Source organism: Durotheca rogersii (genome assembly GCF_024521655.1).
Source record: "Durotheca rogersii strain YMJ 92031201 chromosome Unknown GGS23scaffold_78, whole genome shotgun sequence".
NCBI lineage: Eukaryota > Fungi > Ascomycota > Sordariomycetes > Xylariales > Xylariaceae > Durotheca > Durotheca rogersii.
Genome location: NW_026251309.1, coordinates 29,378 through 40,109, shown reverse-complemented (window position 1 = coordinate 40,109; position 10,732 = coordinate 29,378). Strand labels below are relative to the sequence as shown.

The 10,732-nt window shown below is 53.3% G+C and overlaps 3 protein-coding genes across 3 annotated transcripts; all 3 read right to left on the bottom strand.

Moving 5' to 3' along the window:
• Window positions 1–746: 746 nt before the first annotated feature.
• Window positions 747–2,344, bottom strand: GGS23DRAFT_505210 (uncharacterized protein). The gene is made up of 3 exons (XM_051514501.1): window positions 2,283–2,344; window positions 1,956–2,227; window positions 747–1,853 (listed from the first exon to the last, which is right to left on the bottom strand). The coding sequence occupies exons 2-3, from the start codon at window positions 2,162–2,164 to the stop codon at window positions 1,004–1,006; spliced, it is 1,059 nt and encodes a 352-aa protein (XP_051366962.1). The 5' UTR covers window positions 2,165–2,227; window positions 2,283–2,344; the 3' UTR covers window positions 747–1,003.
• A 1,168-nt stretch (window positions 2,345–3,512) lies between these two features.
• GGS23DRAFT_608383 (glycoside hydrolase family 127 protein) lies at window positions 3,513–5,957 on the bottom strand (the record flags this gene model as incomplete). The annotated part of the gene is made up of 5 exons (XM_051520200.1): window positions 3,513–4,007; window positions 4,127–4,821; window positions 4,958–5,249; window positions 5,348–5,477; window positions 5,551–5,957. 5 exons carry the CDS (start codon window positions 5,955–5,957, stop codon window positions 3,513–3,515), a joined length of 2,019 nt encoding a protein of 672 aa, XP_051366961.1.
• A 1,750-nt stretch (window positions 5,958–7,707) lies between these two features.
• On the bottom strand, window positions 7,708–10,420 carry GGS23DRAFT_505154 (Not1 N-terminal domain, CCR4-Not complex component-domain-containing protein). Its single transcript, XM_051514500.1, has 4 exons — window positions 9,991–10,420; window positions 8,835–9,915; window positions 8,204–8,738; window positions 7,708–7,974 (listed from the first exon to the last, which is right to left on the bottom strand). The coding sequence occupies exons 1-4, from the start codon at window positions 10,243–10,245 to the stop codon at window positions 7,914–7,916; spliced, it is 1,932 nt and encodes a 643-aa protein (XP_051366960.1). The 5' UTR covers window positions 10,246–10,420; the 3' UTR covers window positions 7,708–7,913.
• Between the last annotated feature and the right edge of the window lie 312 nt (window positions 10,421–10,732).

Genomic DNA, 10,732 nt, shown 5'->3' with positions numbered 1-10,732 from the left:
CGATGAAAGGTAAGAATGAGAAAACCTAAGGGATTGGAAAACGAGGAAAAGGATATTTATTAACGTTACGTTAATTAAAAATTAATTAAGTATATTACGGAACGTATGAATTAAAAGGAAAGTTATATCCTAATGAAATACGGCTTTAATAATAATATAGTAATAACGAATAGCTGTAAAAAGAGAGATTTACTTACGTTAATTAAAGTAACGAAAGCGGAAAAGCTATTATTATTATAAAAAGAAGAGAGGTTCAGAAGAAAGAATAAGAAAAGAAATAAAAGGAAGGTTAATTAATTAAAAAAGGAAACAAGCGCTACTAACTAAAAACGATTTAAATACTTTAATTAACAGAAAGAAAAGCTTATATAATAAGCTACGTTTAATTATAGAGCCTTAATTTATATAGTATTAAGGTACGTAACCGCTCCTTCTGTATATAGCTAGCTCTTAAAAGCGCGGGCTTAATAAAGCATACCTTCCTTCCTTTTTCTCCTCGTATAACTTTATTCCTTTAAATTACACCCTTTTACCTTGTAAATAGCTTTTGAAACCGGGATAATTATATACGATTAATACCTATTTCATGTTTAAAATAAAAATACAAAAGAATTATAAATATATTACTATTTTAAATGCAGAGTTTGATTTTATAAATAGAGAATAGCTTTAATATAGCATTATTATTATAGTATATTAAAAATCTATATATTTATTATATATAAAAGCATACTTAATATAGATTTCCATATTTAATAAAGGTTTCATCATTTTAAAGAGCTGAAAACGACAATCCGAACGATATACTTTATAACCTTTAAAGACTTATATTGATAACGTTATACGTAGTTAAAAGTTTGCTGTTTCTTGGTGAAGGCAGGGTAGCCCGGTGGGGGTATAGCCCGTTGCCATTTGACATAGGTATGGCAATTTCTCAGCAGCTTCACCGAAGCATAGCGGAGTGATTCGATATATGTATCACCGGTAGCGTGAATCTGACTACTTAACCCACCCCCGGCCTAAAGTGCTCATAGTACAACTTAACGAGAATCTCATGCCGCGCCGTACGCTGGGATACGGAGATATCGTCGCCGCTGCCGCACGCCACCACCGCGTCATGCTCGCGCTTAAGACAGAGCTCCTCGAAGCCGCTCGCGATCAGTTCGTACGCCCTGAGGTTAATCCGCCGCGGTCGAGCGTCGACCCAGCTGGCGAAGGACGAAGACGGCGACGAATGCATCGGCGGTGGCGGCTGCCCACCTTCACTACCGAAATCGGGCGCATACAGCGCTACCTGCGTCGTCTGCGGCGTCGCCAATAATGACTTTCTATTCTCGGCGTCCACGTCCGAGAGCCCGATCGCGTGCGGGAATTCGTGAAAAACGCCGCCGCTCTCCGCGTCATCTCTGTAATCTCTATCCCCTTCCGCGTTACACCCACGACCCCACTCGCCTAGAGCAGCCGAAGGCGGAGAAGAAGTCATGAAACGAGCTCCGAGGCCGTCTAGTGGTGACAGTGACAGCGGTAGCCGGCCACATTGCCCGGTCCTGCCTGTGGAGTCAGTCACTGCGGCTTCCATCTTTTCCTTATTCTTGGTGATCCCGGTACCATTGGCGTTGGCGTGGGTGGAGCGGGAGGAGGCCATAGATGGGATTCGGTTAGAGGATAACGTCGCGTCGTCTGGGTACAGACAAACTAGGGCCTTCGAGGCACATCGGAGGCAGGGTTCGTCCCTCGAGCACCGCTCCCGGGCTCGCGCGCACTCTGTGCATGCGCGCTTCCGCGGCAGTGCGTTTCCGTCGCTGCCCCGCTGGAGAGCTAGGTGCATCAGCTCGTGTCGGGTGAGTATGTCGCTTCGCGCGAGTCAGCATACGTCTATTATTGAGAGATGCTGAGAGAGGCAGTGCCATCGTTGTGACAATCTTGTTATTGCCAGACGAGTAGGTATTATTCACCTCCTAAAGAAGCGCTTGAGGCACACGGAGCACACGAATGGCTTGTGGCCATCGTGGCTGCGCTGGTGCCGCTTAAGATGCTCGGGTCTCTTGAAGCTGCTCGGGCAGCGAGGGCACTGGTACTTCTCCTGGCGGGACTCAGTCCCCGGAGAGGAACTCTCGGGCCAGCCGTTGCTTCTAGCAGCCACGACAGCGTTCACCCTGTCCATCTGTGGGGCGGCCGTGCAATAGTTTCTCGCCTGGAGCTCTAGACGTCCATGCTAGTCACCCTTCTTGACGGTAGGTAAGTATTATAATCGGTCTCGCTCGACGTAGGGGTAGGCGCACACGGTGCGTAGCTCGGGCGTATCGAGACTGGGTCCGTCCAATGCAACCCGATTAACGGCATCTTGTCTCTCATATGTTTCTAGAAGCATTTTCACTGCATGCGACGACCATGTCGATAGGTCGTGGAGGGTCCGAACGGAACTCGGATGGTGCGCTTAGGACCAGGCCCGTCGGGATATCTTGCCGATTATGGGTCAGGTACCAGGTGAGGGGAGTCAGGGGCACCATTGGCCGATGGAGATGCATGAGAACAGGGCTCGATCTGCCCACCATACATAGCAGGGCTCGAGACAGGCGTGTGCCATGATGCTGGCTGGAGCAGGGGGAGGCGGGGAGAACCTCGGGGGAAGATCGCGAATAAGGACCGATATAGAGGACGCAATGATTGGTCCCAGGTAAAGGCTGTACCGACTCGCAATGTATGCGTCAGTCGCGGAGCACCTCCGTAGGACACGAGAGAGGACCGAGCCATATCAGGACAGAGAGATTCGTTCTGTAGGAGAATAGTGGTTGAAGGGGGTATGTGTAGCGTATTCTCTTTTCTCTTCCTTTTTTGCCAGTATTTTGGGGGGTGGCGGAGGAGGGGGCAGTAGGGAAGGGGGGGGAACGCTAGCAATTGCTCATTTCCATTCCTTTACCTACCCAAAAAGAAGAAAACGAAGACAGTCAATCCTCTCCCGAGTACATGCATAATAACAGCACACGTACAATAGCAACAAGGCCGTGAAACATGTATGGATGTACGGTATATCTAGGCCGACACCAATAGTTTGCTAGACGCTCGCTCAGATTTCTTGCGAGAAACCCACGAATCAGGCAGGACGTGGACGAGCCGACTCTCGAGCTTCCTCCCAGTCAGCTGCGCCCCCTCCATCGATACAATACCTGTCTACGTGCCTAGATAGTAGATAGATTGGGAATCTAAGGCCGAGACCATCCAGGTTGCATCCGGAACCCGGGTTTTAGGTAGGTGTAGTGGAATACCTAGATTAGGTAGTCCCCAGAGATCGGAGGTCGCAGCTTGGGGGAGGGGAGCGGGCTGAGGTGGCTAGCCGCATCTGAGACCAAGTTGCCGTCCAAAGGTTCATTTCAACTACGCGGCCGTAACAGCAACAATTTATTCACGACGTTCAATAACCTGCCGGCCTGTGCGGTGGCGAAGGAGAGCGTACGTCACCGGCCGGGGGGGGGAGTAGGTCAGGCATGGCAATGCGGATCGACCTCTCTCCTCTATTGTCTTAGCAGGCCAACTCTCATGTGACCTCTCCCCCCACGGTTCGCCCGGAGGTAGTATGGAATGAAGACCAGGTCCTTCTGTTCCGCCACGACCGTCTGTGGGAGAAGGGACGAGGATCCGGGTTGGGTTCCGGCCGCTGGCTCGGACCGATCACCAACCTTGCGGGTCCAGCCAAGGCAGCGGAGGGAGATATATCGCTCCCCTGATTGGTCGATTGCCTCGTCCCTCTCAGTCACCTCAGCGTCGGATCTGATCCCGACATTGCGGAAATGGTCTCGCTCCCACGGGTTATCGACGTCCTCAACACAGTATATCAGCGGGCCCCGGGCTAGGGTTACCGTGTTCTGATTGGTATAGGAGTGAGGAGAGACGAATCGGGGCTTGAAGCCGTCAATCTGGATGGCGAAGACCTTGTTTTCTGACGTATAGGCTGGCGGGAGGACTAGGTAGCCCTTCTTGATCTCCGCGGGCGGGTAGCTCGGCGTAAGCTGCGAGAATGTTATGTTAAAAAAAGCTACATCGCACTGACAGCTGATTGTAGTTACGACGACCGTAGTGATAATGATTGGGTATTGGTTGGGGGCGGGCGTGGCCGGGCGTGACGTACCGTGAAGTTCTTATGAGCCCAGCCGGGGATCCGCAACCTGAGAGTGACGCTCGTGCCCGCCGGCGCCTGTAACTGGAACAGAATATTCCCTTCCCAGGGCCAGTTCGACTTTTGCTCGAGGATGACTTGCTGCTGGCCAACCTCGAACCCGACCCGAGCTGTCGTGTATAGGTGCACGTTAACGTGGGCACTCTTCCCGCTACCTCCGTAGTCCCAGAGATATCCCCCCAGGCAACCGAAGAGTCGCATCACATTAGGTGGGCAGCATGACGTGTCGAACCAGTCCTCTCGGCGGCTCTTATCCGCCTCTGAGCTCGCGAGCTGGTTCACATAGGTAAATGCAGTCCCCGCAAGACTCACACCCGTCATAACAGCGTTATAAAGACATAGCTCCATCACATCGGCATATTTAGAGTCTAAGTCGAGATGGAGCATGCGCTCAGCTAGCATAATCACGCCGATAGATGCGCAAGTCTCGTTGTAACACCCGCCTTCGTCGGAACCTTGCGGGAGGAAGTAATCGATACCGAACCCCTCCCATTGCCATACGGCGCCGATGCCGCCGGTAAGATACATCTTCTTATCGACCATGTTATTCCATAGCCTAGTCAGGGCCTCAAAGTACTCGCTTTTGCGCGGGAAGGACTTGATCCCAAGCTCGTCGAGACACAGAAGGTCGGCGACCCCGGTTAGAACTACAATTGAGACTGTCAGCGATTATACGCCCCCTCCTTCCCCTCGCCGTGTGGGCGAGGTTGATATTGGGTCCTAGAACCACGAGTTGTCTTTGCGGGGAACCACCTCATGGCGGAGAAAAGAGCAGAAACGCACGGTACATCGCCCTCACGGCGTGGCCCTCAATGGTCTTCTGTTCAAGGATGGGCAGATGCGACTGGTTATAGAAGTAACTGTCGTGCATCTGGTAACTGTCGGGGCGCTTATAGGGGCTGTCACCACGCTGGTCGCGCTCCCACTCATAATAGGGCCGTCCGTCCTGGCCGATTGGGTTACCGCGCTCCTCGACGAAGTACCGAGCAAGGTCGTAGGCCTTGGTATTGCCCGTTGCCGTGAACAGGCGTAGCAGCGCTAGCTCCGCCTCCGGGTGACCCGGGTATGCGTGTTTCTACCCGTGATGGATTAGTGTCAGCACACTCAACGAAGTGGGGGGAGGGGGCGGGATTCGAAACTCGGCAGGTAAGTAGCTGGCGTTCATAGACTGACCTGCTCCGGCCCGGGGCCGATGATCTCACTTATCAGTTTGACATACTTCTCGATCGGCTCGACGAGGAGGTTGTTCTTGTAGTAGTTGCTATGGGCCAGTGCGGCCTCTATTAGATGCCCGGCGTTATATCTTTTTGGCATTGTGGTAAGCTGTTGGGCCGTCAAGCGGTCTCGGAAACGAACGCCACCATTGGCGAACTCACAGCTCATGCTGGTCCCTGATGTTGGTCCACCTCTCGCTCTCGGGCCGAGCGACGATGAACCAGGAGTTGAGGTAACCGTCGGGTTGTTGGGCGGCGCGGACGAGGGCGACGAGCTCGCGAATGGCGGCGTCGATCTCGGCATCGTACTCCGCGGCCAGTAGGTAGCAGGCACCCTCGAGCCACTTAGCGACGTCGCTGTCCCAGTAGGCCGGCGCCGGACACGGCCACCGGTGGTCGGTATCGTGAGCCGGTTGCCGCTTCAGGCGGAAGCAGTCGTAGCGTCCCGTTTCACGCAAATGGCGCAACTGGGCCCGCGTCGTCGCGCGTCCCACCGTTGCGAGCCGCGACCGGAGCAGTGAGGGTCCATGGAAGACCGTCTGCGCGAAGAGAGTCTGCGGGTGCGACATTTGCGGCTTTCCTCGTCTGGCTATATATTGTATACCTACCTATTGATTGATATTCACGTAAGATCCTATAGGTACAGATGTATTTAAGTATAGTATATATAAGTATATGGGCGTGTCAGAATAAGGAGGGGGGATGTCGATGAGATGCGGGTGCAGTAGCTCAGCCACTGTCGCCGTCGTTAACGGTGGTGCCGGCGCCGGTTCTGAGTGATGAGTTGAGTGTGGTCACGTTCGGCTATTTAGTGAGTAGGCGCGCATCCCTGACTACAGCTTTACACGCAGACGTGTCTATGAGTGAGGGGGTTCGAAGGATGGGCGCATAAGTAGATCAGATCAGACAATAGGTCGGTCGGAATAGGAATGAAAGGCTAGAAAGTCAAGTAGGTGCCCGGGGTATGAGAGGCGAGTTAAGGACATTCGGGGAGGGAAAAGAGGCGCTCGAGAAACCGGTCTCGGCGTGTTCGTCTGCCTTACGGGGACCCTTCCCCCTGTCTGCGGCCTGTCCCAACTCATCAACCATAAGTGACACGAGTTGCGTCTGCGGGGCCGTGACAAGAAGCCTCTTCAAAAGATTGCAAATACATAAATACATTCCCCAATACGCGTCTCAGCTAGATCCATTGAGAAACAAGAGGAGGCGGGGCTGGGAGAAAATATCATTGAAAAGGGTGACAACTCGTTGCGCGACGTGCCGGAACGGGGCTTCGACGGCGCCATGATGGAGCCCTCTGTATTCCGCGTGACCGCAGACATGGCCCGCTCCGATCCTCGTGGTCGAATGGGGGAGGCAAGCCACCCTGCAGACAAGCAAGGAAGAGGACGACGTGTTCCGGCATGCATGCCGATATATATATATATATATATATAGGTACATACATATGTTACATGAACATAAACAGGCAGATGTGAAAGGCAGATGTGAATATGAATTTATGGATCATTCGCTCGGGCATACATCATGCACCGATATACGGTCTGTAAGCATATACGATAAGCGGCATATGGGGGATAACATATACATCCGGAACTACATCCGATAGGCCCGGCCGGCAAAGACGTCCCCACCGCGTCCCTGCCCCGGTTCCGGTTGCGGTCCTGGTTCTTCTTACCTCGTGTGGATATCTCGCGCGGCCGTCAAACAGCCGCGCATCCGCGCCGCCAACACCTGACACAGTCTCCCTTGATTGGTGTGTACCGAGCGCCAACGACAGACGTCTTCCTCTCCAGCACCTCTCCGATTCCTTTGCGGTGTCCGGAATAACTACCTACCTAAATACTGGTAAACCGCGAGTGGCTGTCGCAGGTTCAAGATTAATTTAATCGACCGGGGAAGAGGAGATAAAGGAACATATATACGTAAATTCTAGATCAAGCCAAATAAATTAGGCTACGTCGATGCCATGTCAAATCCAAGTTAGCTTGTTCGAATGGCGAACAAAAGCGGGAATGGGGGAAGAAGAAAGAAGCGCACTGGGCAGAGAACCAGGGCAGCTCTGTATGTATTTCCCTACAGAATAGCGCAACAGGGGATGCAACCTGTTCCATGAATCTTTGGACTCATCGAAACCCCTTCCTCTCTGCTCCCCCCCACTCCTGCAACGAAATTCAGCCGCAGGTTGCTACTCGTAAGGTGGGTTAATCGGGTAATCGGCCGGCCGGATGGCGAGTATGTTGGTTAGTTACGGGAAAAAATACTGCATGTGAGGGCTGAATCCTTATCAACGATGCAGTGGGGGGAGGCTGCGGCGGACTCAAGTAGACTAGATTAGACAAGCAGTAACAACAACCTCTGCAAGGGCAAGGAGAGGCATCCTCTTCCTCCTCACACGAGAATAAAACAAAGAGTGACAGAGAGAAGTAGGGAGACACCCCTGCTGCGGCGATGTCGAACCCCGCCACCCTCCGTCCTCCGTCTGCTATCGGGCCTGATTCGTCTGAACACTACCTCCGTAAGCATCATACGTCGTCCTCGAGGTAGCGATAGGCAAACTTGAAGTCGGCTTTTCTGCGATTCATCCTGAGAGCACAGTTAGCCAAATTCCTCACCTTTGTATCGTATTAATGTTAATAAGATTTGATTAGGAAAACAGATACAAGAAGCAAGGATTACTGCATATAAAGCACGTGGGAAGGAAGGGTGGGAGAAGAAGGGAAGTTCAGGTATATACGAAAATGAACGCAACAAAACTAAGAAAGAGAAGAGAAGGAAAATCCTGAGAATCTGCTGCTGCTCGTCCGTCGCTTACCAAGTAGACTCGTAGTCGAAGAAGCGGTACGTGCCCTGTTCGAACTCCTCCGTGATGCTCTTCGGCTCCTCGTGCCTCTGGAACCAAGTTTGGTACTGTTTGTGAAATCGCCAGCTCTGATCCTTGAGCGCCTTCGCGGCGAGGTACTGTTGGTACGTGCCTTGCTTGTAGTAGAAGACGTAGAAGAGTGTGTCTGGCTCGATCCGCGAGTAGAGACGCGGGTCGTCGAAGATCGCTAGCGGCTCCTGAGGGTACCCCGACGCCGACGGGTACCGCGATTCTGGCCGGTACGTCCGTGGCGCCTCCGAGTCCAGCGCGTCCGGCCCGCCGACGCTTGCCTGCGACGCCGCCATCATCCGCAGGTGGGATGCGCTGTTCACCGCCGCGGCCCGTTTCCTCGTCACCTCGAACGACTCTACTAGGTCCTGTAGCGACGCCGGTAGGTGGTATATCGACTCTTCCTCCCTCTCCTCTATGGGCCTGATCCCGTTCGCCACGCCATTCGCTTGGCTTGCCGCTGCCACCACCGCCGCTACTTGCTCTCGTTAGCACACCCGAAGAAAAAGACGACACACGTTGCACGATTTACCCCTCGGTGATTCCCCTTGATCAGTGCCCGCTGGTGCCTTACCTGCGGCCTTGGAGGACGCCGCCTTCTCCGACCTCTTTGACGTAGGCGCCGACGGCACGCCAGCCGAGTCAGATGTCTTAGGTTCGGGCGCTACTGTCGGAACTGATAGATTTCCTGACTTCTGTTCCGACGGCGCCGGTTGTACGAAGGCTATATTGGGGGAATTTGCCGCACTGGCCTTCGAGGGTGCGGCCGGTGGCAGAGGCGAGATCCCCGTGCTTAGCACAGCTGGTTGAGACCCGGGAGGTGGTGGGAGTGGCGCGATGCCTACGTTGTTCTTGTCGCTTGCCGCCGCCGCTGCCGCCGCCGAAGCGTATTTCAGGCCCTCTCCGGCAGGCCGCGTCGGTAGTGACGCGGGTTTCATCGCAGAATTGGCAGTGCTGGCGTTGCTCACGCTCGGCAGTGGATTGTGTAACGTTGCTAGCGTTGGTAGGGGGGACCTGAGTTGTCCCGATGGCCGCCTCCCGGCTGCCGCCGCCGCCTCGATAGCGCTCCGGGACTTCCCCGGTAGACTACTCGGTAAGCTACCGGGTAGACTGCCGGACCGCGAATCCTGCTCGACCGTATCTTCCTGTATAGACTGCGTGTCCTGCGACGAGACCCGGTCGTTCTCTTGACTCATTCCGTAGACGTCCTCCTCTTCTTGCAGGTTCAGCTCGTCGTAGAGCCCCTCATCTTGTATGAAGTCATCCGTCATGCCGTCCGTGACGTAATAGCGGATGCTCTCCTCCAAGTCGTTCACCTGTTCGGTTTCGACACCACCGTTGTCCAGCGACCGCCGAATGAGCTCGAGCTTCCCCTGGTGCCATTTATGTCTTTCTATCACGCGCTCAATGGCGGCCATGCGATCCGCCTTAGAGGCATGATTCTTGCCCTTTTTCATGGTAGCTTGTATCGACTCGCCTTCGGCCTCAAGGGCTTCGATCTGCTGCTCGAGCTCGTCTACCATATTGCTGAGGAATTCGCTAGCCTCGACCTTAGCCTGCTCCTTCGGATCTAGCTTGGCTGCGGCGGAAAGACCCTCTTTTGAGTATGCCTTGGTCTTCATCGCCTTCTCCACAGCCTTGAAGCGCTCCATTTGCTAGAGGACAACGCGGTAAGCAGACGCAATGCGACGACGGAATTTGTGTATCACGGGGATACGCCCATCACCTACCGTCTCTATCAGCTTCCGATGATCGAGCAAAGGAGCCTTGTCCTTGATATCGTTGCTAGCGGCCCATGTCTTGATCTGGTCACGCAGCCGCTGCAGCTTCTTGATTTCTCGCTTGAGATTGTCTTCAAGCTTCTCCTTCTGGGCGGGGTTGTTCGATTGCTCAATCTTCTCGTATATGCCGTCAAACTCGGCAACACCTTCGGCGACCTTCTTGAAACACTTGTCGATTTCCTGCTGTAATTTTCTGGCAGCCATTAGGGCGACTTGTGGCCGGGAGCGAACCCGGATGAGGTGGGCCAACGATGGCTATGGGAACGGCGTAAGCAGGTCGGAGTTGGATAGTGTGGGGATCTTGTGCGTTTCTGTGGCGAGAGGGATGGCGACGGCGTGTGTGTGGATTTGCGATATGCGGAATGCGATAGGGTGGTGGTAATAAAGGATGCGAAAGTTCAACGACTTCGGAGCAGAGTGTTCTTTGGTAGCCGTAGGTGTGGACGTCCAACTCAACTATATTCTCACCATAGCGTTAGTTACTTTGCCTCCAAACACCTAAGCAAGTCAACGCTGCATGAGGGGGAGGGAGGATTTGGGCAGGAATGGAAAGGAGTTGACTTACCTTCGCCTAAGTTTAGGACGGAGGGAGTATTCTCGTCGTTTGTTCAGTCTCTATCTCCGTTTTCCTTTCCTTTTTCTCTTTTCCCCTTCTAATTGTGTAATGAGGGAGAGATTAAGGATCGGGAGA